Below are 23,968 nucleotides of genomic sequence, written 5' to 3' on the forward strand. Positions count from 1 at the left end.
TTTGAGTTTGTCTTGTTAAGATTTCATGATTTGATTGAAAGTTATAACTGCTGTCAAGGCCATCGTTTTGACCATGTTGCATGCAACTTGTTGTCATTACAATTGCTGCTTCAGCTATTTTCGTTGTTTGTTGTTGCTGTTCTTGCTGTTGGCCAATTTGGACAATTAAATCTGCATTAGTTACGCTCGGTAACGGACACCTGGAAAACAAACAAACAACAAGAACTCAAACTGAATTTGAAAATTCGGATTTATGCTCGACTGTCAGACAGACAGACAGACAGACAAACAGACAGACTGACAGTCAGTCAACGTCGACTTATTTAGCATTTGTGCAAATTAATTTCTCATTAGCCACGATTTTGTATAATTGGAAATGCAAAACGCATTGACTGCGTAATGACCATGCGAACCGGAGCAGCCAACGTCAGCTGTATTGGCTTGTTGCTGTTGGCCGGGTTTGTTGACTCGCTCGATGGTGTTGAACAGGTTTCGAGTTGATGCTGCCAACAGCAACAGCAATAGCAACAGCAACAGCAATAGCATCGTCGCCTTTATCAGTTGTCGCCTGAATTGCCTCCAAAGGCCTTCTCAATGACTGCCTGACTGCCTGTTGTCTATAGGGCCAGCTAAATCAATGCAATTAATGTCACTTCCTCTGCATTTAATGTCTATGTTTTGTAATCGACGCTGGCGCCATTTGCCATTGTCCATGTGCCGCACAATTTAAGCCAGTTTCTGCACGGCGAGAAAAAATGGTCTGAAAACAAGAATAAACTTTCAAAATTGAGCCTTGAGTACTTAAACTAAAATAAAGACCAATAATCTAGAGAGTTTGTTTGCAATTCAAATTATTCTTAGTTTATTAACAATATTCTTTATTCCAAAGACAAACTAATTAAAATTAAATTTTAAATGAGAAAAACAAACTAGCGTAAGATTTTAGATTGATCATTCTAAAGATTGATTTAAGATATTAAAGAAAATAATCTTTGTTGACATTCTTAAAGTTTAAAATACAATGGAAAGTATTCTAAAATCTAGCCTAAAATTTTTGATTGGTCAAAGACTGATTTGAGATATATAAAAATATTAAGACCAAGAATTCGGAATTAAAGAACATAAATAATCTTAGTTGAAATTTGTGAATTTAAAATTAATATTTTTCTTAAGAAAATGAAATAATTTATTTTATTCTCATTAAATGATTGGTTCTTGTTTTATTTAAATTGTATAAAACAATACAAATTTTTCTCAATTTATTAACAATATTCTTTATTCCATAAGCAAATTGTATATTTTAATCTTATGTATTTTAAAATATAGCCTAAAATTCAATATTATTCATTTTAAATACTAATTTAAGATATTATAATATATTAAGGCGAAGTTTCAGATTCTTAAAGTTTAAAACAAAAGCAATATTTAAAATTTACTTTTAGCTTAAGAAAGATAAATAATTTTTGTTCTTTTCATTAAACAATTAGTTTTTGTATTATTTAAATTTTAAAAAACACTGCAAAATAATATTCGTCGATCTTTTTTATTTAATTTGAAAAGTACTTTTCTAGTTTTTTGGTTATTTTATCATAACAAATTATGAAACAATATATATTTAGTTTTTTATTGTATGTTAACAATCATATTTTAAAATCAATGCTTTCTCAAGGTTTTTAATATTCACCTTGATTGGAGGACCTAATTTTTTTCACTGTGTATGTCTTTATATATGTATGTATGTGTGTGCTATTTGTAGGCATTCTAGCCAGTTGCTGCAATGACTTCTAATTGCTTCGTAGGGCAGAGATAGCAAGTTGCTTCCCAAATTACAACTATTGGGATTTTAACTATATAAATTTTGCTTTGAAAGTGACAATTATTTAATCTATTTGAGCTCCTATTGTGTAGCATTAAATAATTGTAGTCCAAGTAGCTTGGGTCAATTGTGTAAATTAAACATTATCGGAGATGGCGTTTAATACAATGAATTAGATGAATAACTGTCTTAAATGATTGTTTTGTGAGTTATTCAGTGAGTTCAATGAGTTGTTCATTATTTTGTAGTTATAGGTAAAAAGATGTTTGTTTTGGTCTTTGATTTTATTTTATTATTCTAGATTCTCTATAAATTTATTTTAAAATTGATTTTTCAGTTTGCTGGAATACAATTTAAGCAGAATATTAATGCTACAACTTTTTAATTTAAATATATAAGAAGAAATTTGCTCTCAAATTATTCTTTATAAAATTATATTGAACGTTCTTAGTTATGCTTTCATTTAAAGCAATTTGTGGTCTATAATACAATACATAATGGTGGAAAAAAGAATGAGAAAGAGCTTTATACAATGTGAAAATAAACAGAATGCGTGCATTTATAAATACAGCTAGAAAATAATTTTGCATAATGAGGAAAATTATACAATATCGTATACAATTTCAATTGAAATCATAATTAAGGTTGTGTTCTAGGAATCCAAGTGGATTGCAGACAAAGCAGCTTAGTTCAATGTTGAATATTTATGCATAAATAGAATTTAATTCAAGCGCCTGTCGTTGTCAGCATCTGTTTGTTGAATTTTAAGCATATTCCATGTTATTTTTTTATTTGTTGAAATTTTTTTTTGTTGCCTTGATTGCCGAGTGTTGTTAACTTTTACGATATTGTTGTTGCTGTTGTTGTTGTTGCTCAGCGGCTCATTTGCGCTTTAATTGGCCATTTATCGGATGGTCGCCAGCGTCTGTTGCAATGAGTGGATTTTGCTCAAAGCAGCTGTTCACACGCCTTCGCTGCCTTTCAGCAAGTTCAGTGTCTGAGAAGTCGCAGTTCAAACAATACAAATAATTGGCCCCTCTCTTTCTGTTTTTTTTGCAATTAGCCCGGCGAAAGAGTTGCTTTTGTAGTCCTTTGTAGTAGTCCTTGAACTCGCTCACAGAGTTCGAGTTTCCTCGTATACAAATGCAATATGGACGAAGGTTCTTTTTGCTTGTGCTTTTGCTTGTGCCTAGGCAAGCATTTGATTTCCGCCTTGCTAAGCAAATTCACTTTGCCTACTGGCAAAGCAGCAAACACACACAAACACACACACACGCACACACACATACACACATACACTCACACACAAATTGGCACACATAATGCGTAGGGCTTAAATGACATTTTCGGTTAGCAGCTCGTCATGAATCTGCAAATCCTGATGCAGCCTTATAGAATGCATTGCCAAGTCTGAGGCCAACAAACAAAAAGGAGAGATTGAGGAGGAGATTGCGAGAAAGAGAGGCAGCTATGAGCCTGAGAGATTGAAGAAAAGAGAGCAACTTATAGTGTGAGCGGAATGGGAGCAAGAGAAGTTCGCCTTTCAAACAGCTTTTAATTAATCAAGAGGCAATCCACATTGGCGTTTGATGAAAACTTCACTCAATATGCCATTGCCAATTGGTCTTACCAAGTTTTCTCTCATAAGAGTGCTTCTTCTTCTCGCAAAAAAAAACCCAATTCCCTTATCGCATTTCACTCTTGCAGTTTTCTGCTTTCCTCGTCTTGTTGCGTCTCATTTTACTCCCTTTTCTCCTTTTCACATTGCCTTAATTCTGTTTGTCTATAGTGGGTGTTATATGCAACTTCTTTATGTGCGTGTGTGTCTCTGAAAATTTAATGAAAGCTTTTCTGGATTCACTCTTTTGTCAATTAAAAATCGAGCTTCCTTTGTTTTAAGAAAACGAAAAAAGTTTTCTGTCTTAGTATATTTTTTGATGAATTTTTGTTTTTCACATATAAAATCAACAAAATGGAAAATAATTTATGGAAAATACTTTTTTTTAATGACAGTTTAAAATATGATGAAAAGCTTATTTTGATGGAAACATAATCATATATTCGATATGGTTGGGGAAGATTAAATATAAACAAAGAAAAAAGAACTTTAGTTACTACAAGCTTAGGAATATAAATTAATGTATAATTATTTATATATTTTTTTATATATTTTTCCTATATTTTAATTTTTTATTATTACAAATCTTAAGATGAACTTGTTATAGTAATCAAAGATAGTCATTTTTGAATTCACGTCTTAGCCTCTATTTTTTATTTTAGAGTATAAAACATAATTCTCGAAAGAATAACTACTATTTAATAAAAAAAAAAAAAATAACAAAAACTTGAATTTGTACATTTTTAAATTTCATAGTTTTGTTTGTTTTTTGTTTAATGAAAATCTACAATTTATTTCTAAAATATATCTATATATAAGATTGCAAATGATATCGAAGTATTTTTTTGCTTTGGTTGAAAATCTGGTATATTTTTCATGTTATGGTATATTTTAAATGTAGCTCTATATCAAGATATCAAATATAGCCATTGGTATATTTCAATATTTTTGCGGTATTTTGCTTCATTTCTAAAGGTGTAGTGAGTATCTCACAGTCGAGGACTCTCGACAGTAACTTTCTTATTTGCTTCCTTTTGCTTTGCCACATTCTAAATATAAATCTTTTGCCAATAGTAAGCTATAATCATTAGAAACATTAATTGATAAGTAGCACGCGATAAAGCTTAAAATGAAAAGCAATCGATATTTATAAATTGATATGGACCTCCACTCGCCTACTTTGCGGTTATGGCCAATGAACTCGATGTGCATTGAATTGTGACTGATATCGGAGATAAGGAAGCCAAAAGCGATTGCATTCAAGCCAATCAAATTGTGATCTATTCAACGTTATGGGGGAGACTTTGATGATGGTCTATGCGATGAGTTTGTCAGTTCGATTTGATGAGTGTTTGTGGTTGGCCATGTTGATTGACCATCTCCGCTTCGCTTCTCCAACCGGAAGCTGAGCAGGTGCAGCTGCTACGAGTTCATTTCGCATTTGACCGGTGGCAAGTGGCGAGTGGCAAGTGGCAAGTGGCAGTTGCAAATGTGTGCAAAAGAGGAAATTAAATGTACGTTTCAATATCCGATCAAATTTACTGCAATTGCTTTTGCCTCACTTTAACGCAATTCAATTTGCCGCATACAAAAATCCTTGCAAAATTAATTATATGCAACGCCCGCAAAGAGACGTTTAAAAAGTTTGCTTCCCAAAAAAACAAAAAAAAAAATCTTTCGACGCTGCACGCGTTTTCACATTTTCCGGCGAGAATTATATACAACAAAAACAACAACAACGATGGAAAAAAAAACGAGAAAAGTTATAACGAGGGGAAAACAAAACAAATTTGCGCTTGTTTTAATTTTTATTTACATGACACAGGAACTGAAAATCGCTAAAAGAGTTTAAAAAGTCAGCCGTGCAGAAGGAAGACTGAAAAAGGATGCGAATCGAGGAGAGGAAGAGGAGCCAAAAGAGCTTCTATGCCACACGAGGCGGCATGTGTAAATATTTTGAGTTAATTAGTTCAAGTGACTGCCAAAGGCGGGGTAGAAAGTATGTAGAAAGTAGAAAGCGGAGAGAAGGAGACACAAAGAAGGCTTCAAATGTGCTTAAAAGCGCGTAAAAAGTGCGAAGCTCATTTTGTAAAATAAACAAATTAATTTTATTACAAGAGCAAGAAAACCAAAGAAACTTTGTTGCGACTTTAAGATACTCACATTCGTGTGCTTCCTTCCTTATTTTAACCAGACTTCCAGGGTATCTTATAGGGTACACAATGACTTGCATGTGCAAGGCAAACAACCTGAGTTCCGAGAATTTAATTTCCGGCTTCCACTTCATCTTTGTTGTTGCGTTGCTCTTGTTATCATGGAAAATCTCATAAATTTCATTTATGGGTTGCACATAATCTTTAATTTCATTTGAGTGATTATGCTTTTTAATCAAATCAAATCAAATCGTTTATTGTCGTCGAACACAAGCAAATAAATAAATGTGCTGACTTCTGAGACACCCTTTGAACTGATTTATTCACTCTGCAGATTTTACAATCGATAAAATCCCATCAAAGCCAATTAACTGCAAGAACAATTTAGACACATTGCTTAGTTTTAACTTTCGTTTTCTTTTTACATTTACTCTTCTTAAAATACTCTTCCTTTGACCAGTTGGACAATGGTTGCAGGGTATGAATAGAGAAATGCAATCATGTTGAAAATATTTGCATATGCTGCGCCCCGAACCGGAAACGGAAGTAAACAATGGCCAGGCACCAGCTTCGAGCTTCGAGCTTCAAGCTTGAGCTTCAGTTCAGAGTGCCAGAATACAAAAGGCAAAAATTCGGAGTGAAAAGCATCAAAAAGCGTTCCAATAAACTGCACATTCATCGCACAAAAAAATAAACAAAAATAAAATAGAAAAGAACATTTCTTTCGAACCCAAACTGCGTTGGTAAAAAACTCCAAAAAAATGGATTCGTTACGACTCGATGCAGATACTTCAGTGCCTCCATTGTGACGCACGCAAAATACGAAATGTAAAAAAAAAACGAAATGCGAAAATAAATAAAAGGCTGAGAGTTGAGTTTTGGTTGAACTATAGAAGTGAAATATTGAAACATATACAATGGCAGCTGGGCGGAGATCTCTTTTGTTTCTTTACTCACGTTGTGTGCAGTAACAAAGTCAAACGCTATAAAAGGGACAATCAGTGTCCTGTATTGGAGAGAGCAAAACAAAGAAGTTTATTCGCCAAATATTGTCGAGAAAAATATTTTCAAATTGATATACAGTTCAATCTGTTGTTGCTATTGATTTCGATGAAGATAAAGTAACGATTGCATTGCATACTCGATATTTAATAAGTGAGTTTTTCACTTTAAAGGTTTCTGATGTGTGAAAAAATGTGCAACAGATGTAAAACAGATTTTAATATCATTTTAATTGTGCTTGATGCAAAGATTTTGCGTGATATGCAACATAAGTAAAATATATTAAATATTAATGATTTTATTTTTTATATTTTAAATTGCATGCTGATATATCTTATAAATACTATCTTCATTTGATTATAAAATCTGTTTTTGATATTTAAACTTCTACATCTCAACAATTTATTGCAATTCTAGCTTTTATTTTTGTTTACCGGATACTTGTCGATAATTAGTAGTTTAAGTGGCACTCGATTCCATGCAGCTTGATATGAGTAAACACATATGTTAAGTGAGTACAATAAACGTAATCAATTTCAATGCCTCAATATATCAAATTAATGTGATTTAGTTGCCGAGTAATGTAAACTACAATATCTCTAATAGTTATTAGATAACATCTTGGGAGTTTGTGTCTTTATTAAATGAAAACTGACTAAAACATCAGATACAATATCTCACAGTAGCCGCAAACTGTAGCTTAGACAATTAACAGAATTTATTAAATAATTTGCATAGTATTTGCTGTAGTAGAGACTCGAGTCTGTTGCTGTTGCTGTTGCAACACTCGAGGTGTGCAAATGTTGCACTTAGCCAGCGGCAAGCCACAAGAGAATGGCACACACAGCTCAAAACGGAGTTATTACAAGTATTTCGTACTAAGAGAACTTGAAACCGAACGTTGTTTGCATTGGCAAGCGCTACTGTGTGTGTGTGCCATAGATACATAAAATCAGATAAGCACCAAAATGGGTATTTTGCAATGTAAATTAGAAGTCTGAATGAATTTTTTGCTTATCGCGATATATACAATGTGTTTACTAAGTGTTTGTATGCGTGATATGCAGGCCGAGATATGACAGACGCGATAAGCATATCAAAATATTGTATAGTAGCATTTTTAATGTCAACCTAGCAACGAATTGTTTGTCACGAGCTTGGAGCTTGCAGCTTCTTGTACACATTCACACATAATTAGGAAACTTATGCAGTGTAATATATAATTGAAATATCAGCGAGTTAATGCAAATAGATAGCGAGATGTTTGAACTAATTCACACGATCTTCGGATTTTACACTGATTTGTTACTTTGTTATTGAGATTCCACATTTTTTTTTTTTTTTTTTATGAACTGATCTGTTACATTTTCTGAAGATATCATAACTAGATCTTGAAATACCATTTTATACTTTTGTTTTAATTAATAATCCATAAAGAAACACAATCGATTTTATATCCGAATTACTACTCGAGCACATAAATTTGAAATTTCATGAAGATATCACAAATATTTACAGAGATTTTTAGTGTTGACACAATTCATAAGTTATTATGTTGGCTATGCTGAACCGCAAAATGTTTTATAGTTGTTATGATACAATTAACACTTGAGCAGGTGCAGTGCAAATTTCAAGAAGTTATCACAAATAGATCCTGAGATATCATAATAAATCATAATAAAAATACATAAAACACTGTTTTATATAACAATTACTACTCTTGCACTTACATTTGAAATTTCATAAAGATATTACAAATATTTACAGAGATTTCTTATGCATACAAGTTATTTCGTTGGCTGTACAGAACCACAAAATGTTTTGTAGTTGTTATGATACAATTAACACTTGAGCAGGTGCAGTGCAAATTTCAAGAAGTTATCACAAATAGGTCTTGAGATCTTGTCTTGAGTGTTGTGTGTGTGTGTGTGTTGACAGCATGTTACAGCTGAATGATGGATGCATCATGACCAGACTTTGCCTGTCGCTTCCTTTATAAACTCAAAACAGCTGCTGGGCATCCATCAACACATACACACACAAACACATAGACCTGGAACAATGGGGCATTGGGGCACAAAAGGATGCGTAGAGAGTTTCAGTCCAGTTTCCAGACGTCGAGGTAAACATTGTCAAAAGCCAAGTTGGCCGAAGCCTTTTGTTGTGATTTATTTTGATGGAACGATAAGTTGCAGTCGGAGCTTCACTTCATGGGATATTGCCGCACTTGACTATAATGAATTGAGGCTTTTTGCTGCTCTTTCTCTCTCGATACTCCTCATCAATTTGCTGGCATTGTTCTTGCCGTCGAGCAGCCAGAGTTCTTTTATCTGCTGTGCAGACATCTTGTGCCACGACACTAGAAACTCACGCTGTTGCGCTCCAACGCTTCCAACGCTTCCAACGCTGAGCAGCGTCTGCAATTCCTGCGGATAAAGCACATATGACGTTAGATCCGTAATGGAAATATTACAACGTTTCGCAAGCAATCCCGTGACGAACACATCATCCAAACGAAAGAAGCTGGAACGCTGAGCAGCTCCATAGAGGCGATGCACCACATTCGCGGAGTAGACGACAGCGAATCCGGGGCAAAAGGGCGGATAGAAGCGGTCAGCGTATTCCCTGAAACTGACACGCCACTTGGATGAATACGATCGCAAGACGCGGGCATTGTCCTGACGGGCACACAACAGCAACTCCCGCGGTTGTTGTTGGTGCAACAATGCAGGTTGTCGTTGCAACAGAAGCGGCGTATTCACATAGATGTCATCGTCGACTTTCTGCAGCAATTGCGCCGTTTGGCAATAATTGTCGAACCATTTGAGGGCCATCACATGCTTGTAGCTCAGATTGAAGTAGGCATCGCGAAAGTTGCCCTGCAACACGTCGCCATAAAGTCCTTGTTCCTGCAACAGCTGCAACTGCTCATCTTCATTATCCGCGCGACCAAAGAGAAAGAGCAAACGTAGTGTAGAATTCCCTGATATTATTGATTCGCTGCCCCATGTGGCACGTATAGCTGTGCGTTTCTCTACGTTTGCGGGAGCCGAGTGTATCACGATGAGCATGTGAACATGTGATTCGCATGGCGCTTGATTGATTAGATAATCAAAATTGTGTAAATCAATTAACTGCTGTGGCTGCTCATTGTACGCACTTCGAAGTTGCATCGTGTTGACTTGTTGTGCCACTAGATGAGGTTTGTCTGGCAGTAGCAAATAGATTAACAGACACAAATAGAGCCACAGTAGCAAACAAATGTTTGAACGTAATTCCCGCATTATAAACCAACTTTTTTTCATATTTATTCCGTATGAAATCTATTTTTAATTGTTTGGTTTTTTTTTTTAGATCTTTACGAGTCGCGTGCTCAATTGAAACTGACAAACATTTGAGCGTTACAAAACTTGAAATGCTTTCTGATAGTTTCTGATAATAACTTCGCTTCGCTGATAAGGACTGATTATATAGATTGATCCCAGTCTGTTACAATATTTTGGGCCGTATTTTATCGTTATGTAAAACTGTCTCTCCTTTTGATTGTCTCTCGTTGCAGACATGACTGCTTTCAGTTTTCGATTAGAAAGTCGCTCAGATAACCTGTAGGAAAAAAAAACACAATGTAATTTTTCTTCTCCTTTCGCCTGCAAAATCAAATGCAAGTTACGTCAATTGCTTTTTGCTTGAACATCGTTATTTCGTTTTTGTGTTGAGTGTTGAGACGCGTAATTTGCATGGCTATGCAAATTATTGAGGCTTTTTATTTAATTGCTGACATAATAACAATTTGAGACGTACAAAAAATACCAATTAGTGTGATGCAGTACCATTTGTTGATTCACACAACTGTAATTTGGTGAAGTTTGTGGAACCGAAAGTGCTAAATCGATCAAAGCAACTAGCAGTTTTATTTTTAAGTCCACATATTTTCATTTATTCATCTTGAAGAGGTGAATTTGTTGACGAACTGATGTATAAATTAATGGCTAAACAGTTTTGATGATGGTGCTTTGTTGTGGTAAATTATAATCAGTTTTAGAGGCTCATCTTAATTGCATTGTTGCATCATGTTTACAAAATAAAAAGTAATTAATTTCTTAAATGTTGAACCTTCTATTAATTAGCATAAAGCTGGTTTAGTTCAGGATTTTGGAAGTAATGATTAGGATATTGTTAATAACGGTTTCTCTCTCTCTCTTTAGTCGCACCAAACCCCAAGTTCAATTTTTGATTATTTTACACAATAACTTTCCTACTATTTAAATTAAATGGTTCGATTATGTTAATCAATAATATACTTAGAAGTGTGGCAAGCAATAATCTTTTATTTTTAAAACTCACTATAAGTACCATACTTTACAAAATTGATCAATTATAGTTAATAATAATTTATTTTGATTGATCTTTTCTGAGTTCTACTGAACCCTAAGTTCAATCACTGTTTTTAGGAAACAGAAACATTCTTACTGTATAAATCGAAAAGAACGCGCCTTGAGCTGTGATTACAATAAATTTCGCAAAACATAATTATTATAAATAGATTTTATTATTATCAAGCAATTTTTTGAGTTGCATAAATTTGCATAAAATTGTAGCTGCAATAATATAATAATCTCATATAATAGACTTCATAGATCAAGAAAATGTTAATTACTTTATTTCGTTGATTCTACCGAACCCCGAATTTAATCATTGCTTAAATGAATTGTTAACTTTTATACTATATAAATTTAAAATTTCAATTATCTAACTCAAATAGATCCTGAGCATTGAGCACTCTTATGCACTGCTTGATGGTTTCACAATTACCTTTTAAGGAGCTGCCAACGCAAAACGTTCAAGGGCCATTCAAGCGTATGATTGTCAATTACCAATTAGATAATTTTTATGCTCTATTTCCGCATATGCAAATGACCCAAATACATTTTGTATGTGTGCCCACAATTGATAATGAAAAATGCTCTAAATATTCAAATTAACTCAATTTGTCAGCTCGTGAGATACAAAAAAAAAAACAAAAATAATTGACCTTCAGGTTGTGCGTTTTATATGCGCCTCTGACTCACCGTCAAGTCAAGACTATTGACACCTACTCCCCCTTAACTTGAATGGCATCGAAGTTGAAATCGAAGACGAAGTGTTCCAATAAAATGCGATGCAGATGAAAACCAGTTTCATTCTGTTTTTCATCTCTTGCGATGACATTGAAATTACAGCTCCATGGCCCCAAACACGAATGCACAACAAGTTTTCTTCTTCAGATGATGATAATTTTAATTGGGTAGTCATGGTAGTCTTTCTACTGTCTGTCCGTCTGTCTATCTGTCGCCCTGTAATTTGTAAGTTTTATCAATTTATCAAAATGCGGGCCTTACGCATGTTTTGTGCATGTCATTAAAGCTCTTTTGCTCCTCATCTTCATCTTCATCTTCATCTTCATCTTCATCTTTTGTTTCAAGTTTTTATGTCTTGAAGTTGTTTTGGCAGCTGCTGTCAAAATATTATGCCAATCACAGAACGAGGTACTGAACTTTCCTCTGCAGACACAGACAGAGAGAGAAAGGAAGAGAGAGAAAGAGAGAGAGAGAGGGTGTGTTGTCTGTAATTTAACCTGACGACCTCAATTTAATCAACATACATTTTCCATTTGCGAAAATCATTTGATTTTTTTTTTTTTAATTGCGACTATTTATAAAGCACTTTCTTTGCAACAATTTGTCAGTTAACTTCAAATACTTCAAATGGATTTTGTTTCTTTTATCAACTTTTGTGTGCTTGGCAAATTTTCTTTAATTGCCGCTAATTGTTGTTGGTCTTTGACTTACAACAATTGCCCATTTGCAATCTTCATTATATTTATCTTTTGCATTTGGTTTTCGACTTCCTTTCATATTGGCCGCCAGCAGCAGCAGCAACTACAGCAGCAGCAATTGTTGCAGTGATTGTTGGCCACGTTATTGGCGCAGATTTGCAGTTTTTTATTTGAGCAATATCTGTTGGATAGATTAGGCCAAACCTCTGCATATTTCGGTCATTTCCGGCTTGGGGTTTTCCATTTAATTTAAGTTTTTGGTAATTGGTTTTTTAATTGCTGTCGTAATTTTGTACAATTAATTTAGCCAAAATGTCGAGTATTATGTAATGTGACAATTGAAAGCTGTCATTCTAGTGGAAGCCACTTGACACTCGCAACTGCCACTCAGTCGCTCATCACTTAATCAACTTGCAGCTTTGCAGCAAGCGAATGATGTCATCGTTAGTCAGTTTAGTTTGTTTTAAACACCCTGCAGCAAATGTGACACGCTAAGAGGGTTGCTTAGATAGATGTAATTGCATTTATAATAAATTACAATAATTCAATTAATTGAAATTTTAATTTCTTTGGCAGTTATACAATAATTTTATTCCACTTTTTATAGAATATCTTTTATGTCTAGCATTTCCTATTTATTTTATGGTTTGTACTGCTGCTGTTGCAGTTTTTTCCCTCTCTTTATTTATCTATCTGTCTTTCGATTTTGTGGCAGCTTTTTGCTATTTGCTGTGCATATTTGCCACATACTCTGCATCCACTTAAACGCCGCACCAGCTGAAGCAACCCAGCGTGTGTTAAGCCCTCCTCAGTGCCACACAAAATGTGAGCAGCAGCTGTTAACCTCGTAAGTAAGTGCTCGACTGCAACTGAAATGTTTACTCTGGCTGCCTTTGCATTTGTTTCGCCAAAAAAATAACAACAAATTGTTGGCAGCTAAAGTGGTCAATAGAAGTTGTTGCTGCCCAGCGAACACCCAATGTTTATTCCATTCGAGGCATATGTTACAAAACCAATGAAAATTTTGTCGAAATTTTGTCATTTATTTGCAATATTTATTAGCAATATTGACAGCATTTGTTTGAAACCTAAATGGTCTAAAATGTTGCAATATTTATTATTATTATTATGTTTACCAATTTATGTTGGATGTTCGCTAATTTTTGATATTTGTAATATTGACAGAGATTGGGTTCAAATCATTTGAATAAGCGTCACAGATTAGATACAATATTTATTTTGTTTCAAATTAAACAGTCGAAATTTAACTACATTTAGGTCAAACCAAACAAAAGCTTTATTTGTTTAACATTTGCGACCAGTAAACTATTGAGATTTATTCTTGCAAAAATATATTTTAAAACGGCTCAAACAATGCAGTTATTGTTCAGTGCTGCACATGTGGCTGTCACACTAAATACAATAATCCAAAATATGGCACAATAAATGTAAATATTGCTATAAAAATAAAGTGCTTGCAGATGAAATGTCACAGACATAACATGAAAATTCAATTGAATTGAATTTAAGCAAAAAATGCAATCAAATTAAATGGAATTTCAGCACGAAAAATATAAAATTAAATTTGCACGTCATTTTGAAAAGGTAAATAAAGAGAATTGAAATAAATGTCAATTGGCATTTGAACGTACAAAAAGGGCCAACGAAGAGAATGCTTAAAATGCGTAAATGAAACTAGCATAAAGCTGTGACAACAACAATAATAATGCGGCAGTCGAACCGAAAGCAAACTTCAATCCAAAACAAAAAACCAAAGCAAGGCAAAGTCACAACCTAAACAAGCGTAAAATTTAGTGTGCTCGACTGTGAAATACTCGTTATCCATTTTCAATGACAGCAAAACACTACTGTAAAAATGGACAAAATTAATATACTAAATAAATAAAATAAATTAATACTAAAATATACCCAATATTGTATTACATTAATATACTACTTAAATACAGCAACAACTATGTATCGCATAACAATATACTACTAAAATATTCCAAAAGCGATATTTCGTATATTATTAATAAAAAATATACCAACAGCTATGTTTCGAGTATTAATATACTACTAAAATATACCAAAATCTGTATTTTATTGTATTATTAAAATATACCAATAGCGTTATTTCGTGTATTCATATACTACTAAAATATACCAAAAGCAATAATTCGTATATTAGTATACTACTAGAATATACCAACAACATGGCTGTTGGTGTAGTAATAATGTAATAAAGTTGTTAATGTAGTAATAAAGCTTTGTTTGTAATATATACCAAAAGCTATATTTTGTATATTGATGTACTACTAAAATATACCAATAGCTTTATTTATTATATTATTATACTACTAATATATACCGAAAGATATGCTCATACATGCAAAATATACCAGATTTTCTACCAAAGCTATTAAGATCCCTACGGTTCTTGCTATATATAAATATTTTATAACAAATTGCAGCTGGTTGTTGACGCTGATCAATAATATATATAACACAAAGTTGTAAATACCCTTCTTCCCTATGAGTAGCGGGTATGTAAACCCAGCCCACCACAAGCCAAAAACCATTGGCAGACGCTGTCAAATCTGACAATGACAGCCAAAACAAGGAAAGGAACAATTCGATAGACAATAGGGGAGGCAGGGACAGAGAGAGAGAGAGTAAAGCACAGAGCTAAATAAATTGTTTTTGTTACACAATTTTTTTGGTGTTATGCGCGCCACTTGACTTGTAAATGGGCAATGGTTTCTCACACAGACACAGACACGCAGACAATAACAACAATAACAACAACAACGAGTCAGAGCTATGCAGAGTGAGTAGAACTTCCATTGTTGACCCAGTTATGAGCCACAAAACAGTCAACAAACAAATAAAACGCTGGAATGCTCGCTAATGACAGCTGCTCAGCTCAAGCTCCACGGGTGTTGTGACGCTGAAAAGTGTGCTATGGCAAATATGCTGACTTAAGAAGCGGGCCGCATAAAAATTAAAGATATATGAACCAAATGCTGACCATAAACTGGAGTCGCAACAACAACAACAACAAAAATGGCAACCACAATTCAGAGCCAGCGTGACGCCAGCCAAAAGTTTCATGTGCAAAAGAAAACTTTACTTTCCGCCGGAAATACTTGTCGTATATTTTTGTGCAAAAAGCTTTTAAGCAACGAACTTGCTTGATGCCCGTGATAAGAGTACTTGGCCATTCATAAATATGACTTTATTTCTGGGCATCCTCAAATACATTTCCACGCAAGTGGAACACATTAAACAACTGGATTAAGCTAAGTGAGTGGATAAAACAGCAAAAAAAAAAAAAAAAAAATATAAGGAAGCTATAAACTGCAAACGCAACATAATTCGCATATTAATCTTGAGCATTTTAATAGCTGTGACGAATTGTCATAAAGTGCTTACGTTGCAATGTTTGTTTAAAATAAATCAAAGTTGCGAATAACAGATTTAGACATTTAAATTTGATGCATACTTTGAATTTTTGCACGCAATTAATTTGAGAAATTTGATATAGATTTATGCAATTTGCAATTATTTTGAATATGTGCTAAAAAGCGGTTAGCTAATGCATAAAGAGAGAAATGTATATCCGAAACTTGTTATTTATTTTTGTTTGCACGTTAGTAATTAAATAAAATTCCAAACGCACATAATTAGAATTAAATTGCATTCGTTTTCGTTTGCGAAAGCGAAAAGCATTTAAAATATTTAAATTCAATTTGTCAGCTTGTTTTTCATTTCATTAATTAGAGTACCATCAATTGATTTCTTTCAAAACTGCCTCTAATCCATCTACCTAACTTTGTTTTATCGAAAGTTGTGCCAAATACTTTTGCACACTTTGCTTGTATGCCTCTCCCTCCCTCTCTTCACCACTCTGAGCAAATTGCCGCCGGTTGGTAAATATTTGCCATCATCAACAAACAAATTAATACAATTTTTCGACTAAACGCAATACTTAGGAGCCAACTTCCTTCGTCTCTCCCCTTGGTTATTGGCTTAGCTGCCGCAGTGAGTGCCTCTTTTGTCTATTTGTCTAGTAATTAAAAAGTATAAAACCAGCAAATTAAACGCACCAACTGTTGAGAAAGTTTTTTTTTTTGTTTGCTCACTTGCTCGTCTTTTTTTTTGTTCCTTTGGCGCTCAGCTTGTGCCGCTGTCGCTGCCGTTTGCGCAAAACTTTTTGCACAAACAAACAGGCGTCGCGTCGCCGCACTTAATTAAATTAGAAAGCGCCCAGTGTGCACAGTGGGACGATGGCAATACTATGCGAAAAGTCACGCAAACCAGCTACAGCACAAGTTAAGCGCTGTATAATGATGAAAGGCGCGTGACTGACGTTGAATACTCTAACTCTTAAATAGTTATTATGTCGTTAGAGTATTATTTTCGAACACTTCAGTAGTTTCAAATAGTTTTATTGAAAAATTGTGGGAGGTGGGAAGTAAAGTGGGAAGTAAAGTTATATTTCGACTGTTCTAACTCTTCTTGAACACTTGTTTAAGATACAATTTTTATTGAATATATTTTGGGAATCATTTTTTTTTATATTGAATTTGTTTTCTTTAGAAAAAGTATTAAAAAGGATATAATTACAAATAGTACTATTGCCAATCTATTATTTTAACAACTAATATGCATTTATTTATATCTTACGTAATAATATAATATTAATGTGTATATATAGTAAAATAATGGAGGAATTAAGTCTTCGGTTACTGATAATAATAATAATTAATGAATATTTCAGAAATACATTTTTGTTTTATTTCTTAAAATTATAGTTTGAGTTCTTCCTAAATGATATAGATTTCTATTAAAGTCATACACGCTTTATATAAAGTGTAGTTCAGTTTTGGAGAGTAGAGTATTTGGAATACAGACATCGATGTCGAAGTCGCCGGAAATCAGCAAAACTAATGCCAAAACTTTGTCGTTTGTGGTGTGGGAGGCGAGGGGCGTGACAGCTGCTCGGTAGTCAGTGTGGTCGTGTAAGTCGTGGGGCGTTTAAGGCTGATGAGAAGCAAAAGGAGGGGGCGAAAGTGAGAGGGGGTCTGAGAGTGGGAGTGAGAGTGAGAGAGGGAGATGTCGTGTGTTCACAGTGTTCACTGTGGCGTAAAATGGCCGACGACTTTGTCTAGCAAACGGAATCTCTGGTTTTTCTTTTTTGTATGTATATTTTTTCTCTGCTTTTTTTTTTTGGCTCTGTTGCAGTCTTTTGGCTGGAGGAGGCGTTCCGTGGAGCTGGGGGCGTGTCAGGCAAAGTTTATCAACTTAATTAGAGGCTTGATTACGTTAGATGGCGCTCATCTCTCGCTTGCCCCCGAACGATGAGCATTAAAATTAAATGCTAGAAGCGCGGGCAGATTGCGGCCAAAGGAAGCTGGTAGAACACGGCCAAAGCACTTTGACATTTTAAAGCCAAGAGACTGACTGAGAGTGAGCCAAGTCTTATCGCCTGCACGTCTCTCGCTGTCCGTCCGTCCGTCCGTCTGTCCGTTTGTCCGTTTGTGTGGCAGTCAGTCACCTCGCCACCCGCTTGGCAGCTCTACAGTTTGTTATCAGCTTATGGCTCCCATTTGGTTAGCAGCCCTTTAACTGCTGGCCATTTATCGTAGATTTGATTTATGGCGCAATTAAAAATTTGCACGACCAAAGCGAAGAGCAACGAACGCCTGGATTGAAGGGGAGTTAGTGTAAGCGGGGGATGAGACTACATATAGTACATATAGTTGGAGGGGAGGTCGGTCAGAGGGCGTGGCAGCTCACACGATCTGCCCATCGATGCAAAATTTATGGCAGCGCATTTATTGCCAAGCCGCGCGAAAAAATTTAAATGGAGCTTCCTTCCGCTCGACATCGCCTTAAACGCGACAAACGTCGAACCAACGACGTCGAGACCACGATGAACCCAGTTGAAGAACGACTCGACTCGACTCCCTCTCATGAGAATCCGCATTTCGCTTTCGCTCGCTTTGAATGCAAAACCCCAAAAAAAGGCACTCGTTAAAGTGCAAGTTTTCTTTTTAGTGTGATGGCATTATGCTGCCACATTTTGCGAGAGTTGTCCAAATATTTATCGATATTTTATTGTTTGATTTTTTTTTAAATATATAGAACTCCCGTGAATATATTATGGGCAATATACTTATCTAAAAACAAGTAAAAAATCTAAAGTCGAGAGTGCTAGACTGTGAGACTACACATTTGAAATAAAAGGAAAACAATGCGGTTTTATTCTTAAAATATACCGAAATTATATACTGAACAAATACTGAAATATACCGATATGTTATTTTTGGTATATTACTATAATAGTACTGAAATATGCCGAGCGTTATTTTTGGTATATTAATATAGTATTAAAATCAAAATATACCAGATTGTCAGTCAAGGCATCTAAAACCCATTATAGTAGGCGTTTTTTGCCATATAAAATGATTTCTTAAATAAAATCTTCAATTGATATCTGATCGGAATCAAATTTGGAAGATTTATAATAAATGCACACATATTTAGCAAGTTATTTTTATACCATCTATCTAAAGTATACTAAGTAAATTTTAGTTGAAGGATTTGTATAACTTTATTTCCGATATATACAATTTATTAAATCACAATTGTATTATATTTATCAATGACCCAAAGTTTGTTAAGCAACATATCTGCTGCTTTATTTTGTACATTTTTATGCATTTTCTTGCGATACTAAAAATGTGCAATGCTTTAGTAGGCCATCGGATAATCAAAATAAACTTTGTTATTGTTGTTTATTGTTTCATATAGATATTCAATAGCTATAAAGTTTTATTGTATGAATGGTAGATACATCAAGTGCTGGCAATAAATCAATTCCTGCAAGTGCTTTCAAGTGGTATCAAAGCCTTGTCAACAATCGACATAGATATGAGTTTTTTTTTATGGCAATCATAAAAAGAGTTCACTACTTTCGAGACTGCTTACTCTGCTATATACTCGATATTTATTTTTGATATTTGGGCAAACTATTGTGACGACGCTCGCAATCATTTGAGTGTCGCCATTGTCAGAGGGAACGACGGATCCTTTTGCCTTCGACTCAACTGGCAGCTGTTTGCCTGCACTTTGAGTTATAGCTGCCTTATGGCGGCTTTTCCACTTGGACTTGTGTCAAAATCCCAAACATACACACACATAGATATACGTATGTATTTGTATATTTCTGTCTGTATGTTATCCATGTAATTTTGTTGGCCTCGCTTCGTTGGGGCATCGTCAGTGCAACATGTTGCCCGGGCCATGAAATGTATATAAATTTCTTATGCGGCCTGGCATGTCGTAAAACACGAGGTTAATGTGGTAAACGCTGTGTCGGGACAGTTGGCCAAGGGTAAGACAGAGAGAGAGAGTGAGCGAGAACGCTGCTAACGGGTTTTCCTGGAGGACATTCGAGTGTCGCTATAGAGTTAGTCCACATATTGTCATTGTTGTTGTTGCTGTTGCTGTTGCTGTTGCCAAGACACAAACTATTAGGGCTAGTAAGTGGCATTTAATGTTGTTGCAACTCTCGGTTTTTTGTTGTTAATTCACTGCCAAGTTTGTTGCAAGCGTTGCAGCCTTTAAACTGATGATTAATCTGTTTTGATTGTTACGCAGCTTCTCCACTGCTTAAGAACTCAAAAGTTAAGTATACGCCCGTTAACCCTTTATTGCCGCGAAATGTTGCTTTATGACTGCCGCTCGCGCACTAATTATTATAAGCTGACAAATCTTTGCGGCGCTTATCACCAACCAACCAGCCAACCAGACAGACTTTCAAATCCTAAGCCTAAAGTAGCAGCCCCAAATAAACTGCTAAAACTCAATTCCCGGCCCGCTACCCGACTCCCCCGCTCTCCTGCTGTCTATTTGATTAACATGCGCACACAAATTCAGTTTAACTTTTTGTGTGGGGGGGGAGGGGACGGCGTAGTTTGAAGGTTTGCGGGTGAAATTAATTTGGGGCGCTCTACATAAACTTCTAATTGGCAGCACATTCCGCATACCGCGGGCCGCATTGGCCCTCATCGGCAACAACAGCAGCAACAACAACAACAACGTCAACAATGTTGGCAACAATTTCGTTGGCCGCATAAAGTTTGACGTTCTGTGTGCCAAAAAGTTCTAATAGATTTTTAGTTTTTACTCATTTAGCTGATTTTGTTTTTCGTATTTTTAGAAATTCACTTCCCCCAATTTTTTTTTTGGTTTTTGGTTTTTGTCCCACTTATGTTTTTCCCCCAATCTCGTTTCTTATTTCTCCACATTTACAACAATGCTCTTTGAACCCGTAAAACTAATCATTTGTAGTTATGACTAAAAGTTGACTTTAAAACAATGCCAAATGTAGTGGAAGCATTGCTTTTATGTTTTTCGGTCATGCGACGTGTTTGGAATTTGTAAAAGATATGAGTTCTGGGAGTACTCATTGAAGTGTTTTTTAGTTACTCATTTTGTTATTTGAAAGTTTCATGCATTTTAACATGATTTATGTTTGCGAAGTTCAGCTAAATATAATTTAATTATTTGCATTTTGGGACTTTTTACTTGTTGTGCATGTTTTCATTATTAGAGCAACTGCTGTTTTTTTTGTTTATATTAGACTATTCCAGAATATGTGGAACTTTTAAATATTTTTTTTGGTTTATAAACTATAGCTTCTTTATTTTCTTATCCGGAATGTATTTTCGACTTTTATGAATTCTTGAAAAACTATCCTAAAATAGTTTATTTGCATTTAGAAAGTTTCTTAATGAAGCGGTTCTCAATTTATAATACAAAATATAGTTTAGACCTTTTTGACTTCAACAGATTCTTAATACAACTTACGATGAACAATGTAAGGAATATATAAATTATAATAGAATTTTTAGCGGAAACTAATTTAGCCAAGAACTTGTAATTTATATTTAATCATATTTATTCATATTTATTCACATTTATTTTTTATTTAATTCATATTTATATACAAAAAAGTATTGATTACTAATATATAGACTATTTTTCTTCTTTTCTTTCCATTTATTTTCTTTGCCTTTTCTTTCTCTATGTTCAGAAATCTTTATTTTGCAATGGTCGCGAAGATGCTATTAAAATTTTAAGAGCCACTGTAATTTTTATTGATAAATACTGTCACATGGCCAAGCGGAAATTGCATTTTTACGATTACGGTCAATGGGCATTGACCATTTGCCCATTGCCAGGGTTGCCACAGTGTGTGTGTGTGTGTGTGTGTAGCAAGTTTTGCAGTTGTCAGCAGTCAGCAGGGTTGCCACGCCTTCTTCGTGCCGCTCCAATTTGATGGGAGCATTTTGGCCTTCGGGACGATGTCAAACGTTGGCAAATTTCTATTCGATTTGTGTAACGAGTTTTCTATAAACATTTTGCTTTTAAAGTTTACCAGCTGACAGTTGTACTACGAGTCGACGCAGTCACATACATATAAACGCACACACACGTGCCACACGATACCACAGTTGCAGTTCCATTTACTTTTATGGCATTGCATTCAGTTTGCAGTTTGCAACTGGACTTGGGTTTCGCTTCGTTTTGGGGTTTGTGTTGTTTTTCCATCTGAGTCTGTTTTTGTTTTTTTTTTTTTGCTGTTTTGCTTTTTTGGTTCTTCTTGCACATGTCCGAATGCGTTTTACAGTTGTTTGTCTGCCCTGCCTCGTCGGCTCATGACAGTGGCGCAATCCTGGCAGCTCATTTCGACAAATGGCCGACAGGAAGTGCACTTTTCCAGCTGACGTTTCCATTGCCAGGCGCAGTCAGCCAACGCCAACAAGGCCAGACAGCTGGCAGCCAGCAGCCAGCAGTCCGCAGTGAGCAGTCAGCAGTCGCCTTTTTGTGGCACTCGACGTTGACATTAAGCGGCGACTTAAAGCCCAACGCTTAAAGCCACAAGTTGGCGGCTTAGTCAGTCAGTTTTTGAGCTCTGTTCTGGTCACGCACTCATCATCATCATCATCATCATCATCATGGCGATGTTTGTTCGTCTCTCTGGTGTTTTCCTTTGGAAATTGTTTATTATTCTTATCGCTTGGACTCGTTCAAGCTGCCGAAAATTGATTGAGTTAGTCAGGCAGCAGAGTCAAGGCATGTTGGTCAGTTAGCCTTATTGACACTTTCATTGAATTATGTTTTGATATGAAATATGCCTTAACACAACATTTATCGTCCACAGAGTTTCTCTCTCTCTCTCTCTCTCTGTCTGCCTCTCTCTATCATCTGTCTTTAAGTGTGGTTGACCGCTGGTCGCGCATAAATCAACTTGAATTCGTTTCGCTCCATACGAATTCCTTGTAGTCTTTGAGTTGAAGTATTTACAGGCAATTTTCAAGCAAATATTTTTTTACTATCCATTGTCGATGTCCATTTGCACCCTCGTCTCCTCCCTCTGCACCTCCTCCGCCTCATCTGTCTGAGAAGTCGTCGTCGTCGCCTAAGCACGGAAGCGTGACCCAAATATTTGTTTGATTTATTAGCTGCTTTTATGTGCCATGGAAAAAGTTGTTGATTTGCCTTTGCAAGTGTTGAGAGTATTGCCAGCCAGTGGCTTAAGGTGCTTGCAACGCCCTGGAGTATTACATTTTATTGGGAGCTAAAAAGTAAGGAAAAACTTTTGTGAAGTCTGCTGTGGGAATTATTATTTCCGTAGAAAACTCTGCAAGTCATGAAAAATATTCATAAAATAAAAGAAAAATACATTTTTGAAATGATTTGTAAAAATAGAATACAAAATTCTAATTATTTTTATTAAATTATTATTATAATACATATATTTTTAAAAATCTATTATGAAATATAATTTAATATTAAAAATTTTACTTCTATTTAATTAACCAGTATTTAAAATCGAATGATTTTCAAGTTTATTATATTATTTTGATAATTTTCAAAATTCATTATGGTTTTTTAAATAATATTACTGCAAATAATAGTTTAGTGCATTTAGTACATTTCACTTATATGATTTAAAATAATTTAAAAGTCACGTTTAAAAAATTTAAGTAATTTTCAAAACTAAAATTTTAGTTCAGAAATACTTTTTTATTATAGCAATTCTATCTTTAAATTACTTAATTGAAAATACTTTAAAAATTAGAATGAAATTATGTTAGTATTTCGATTCAAAATATTATCACTAAGAGTATTTAATCTTCGTTGCACTCTTGTTGCATTCTAGCTTGCCTTTTATGCATTTTTTTTACTCTCAAATTTTTTACCGCATTCTTTAAAATGATGTGCGACAGTTCGCACAACTTCTGAAATGCAACTGACAGATACAAAACAAAGTTTCGATTTCGATTCCGGACTCGGTCGGTCGGTCGGTTTGCTTCCCAAAACTATTTGTTGTGTATGGTTATAGAAATTCTCACCTCATTTTTTGGCAGTCGGTATTTAAAGTTACCTTTAAGAAAGCAAACAAGAGATGCTTGCAATGAGGAAGCGAATTGTACGAGTATCTGAAAGATGCGTCGCTTGCATCTGTTGCTGTTGCTGTTGCATCT

At 34.9% G+C, this 23,968-nt stretch overlaps 1 protein-coding gene and 1 long non-coding RNA gene across 2 annotated transcripts; both read right to left on the minus strand.

Annotated features, from left to right (window-relative positions):
- Positions 1 to 2,752: 2,752 nt before the first annotated feature.
- LOC132795304 (uncharacterized) lies at positions 2,753 to 3,800 on the minus strand. Its single transcript, XR_009633431.1, has 2 exons — positions 3,447 to 3,800; positions 2,753 to 3,292 (listed from the first exon to the last, which is right to left on the minus strand). It is a non-coding gene; the product is annotated as an uncharacterized LOC132795304 (long non-coding RNA).
- Positions 3,801 to 8,820: 5,020 nt separating this feature from the next.
- On the minus strand, positions 8,821 to 9,660 carry LOC132786197 (beta-1,3-galactosyltransferase 5-like). Its single transcript, XM_060792660.1, has one exon. It carries the CDS (start codon positions 9,658 to 9,660, stop codon positions 8,821 to 8,823), a length of 840 nt encoding a protein of 279 aa, XP_060648643.1.
- Between the last annotated feature and the right edge of the window lie 14,308 nt (positions 9,661 to 23,968).

This window comes from Drosophila nasuta, chromosome 2L, assembly GCF_023558535.2.
Source record: "Drosophila nasuta strain 15112-1781.00 chromosome 2L, ASM2355853v1, whole genome shotgun sequence".
Taxonomy (NCBI): Eukaryota; Metazoa; Arthropoda; class Insecta; order Diptera; family Drosophilidae; genus Drosophila; species Drosophila nasuta.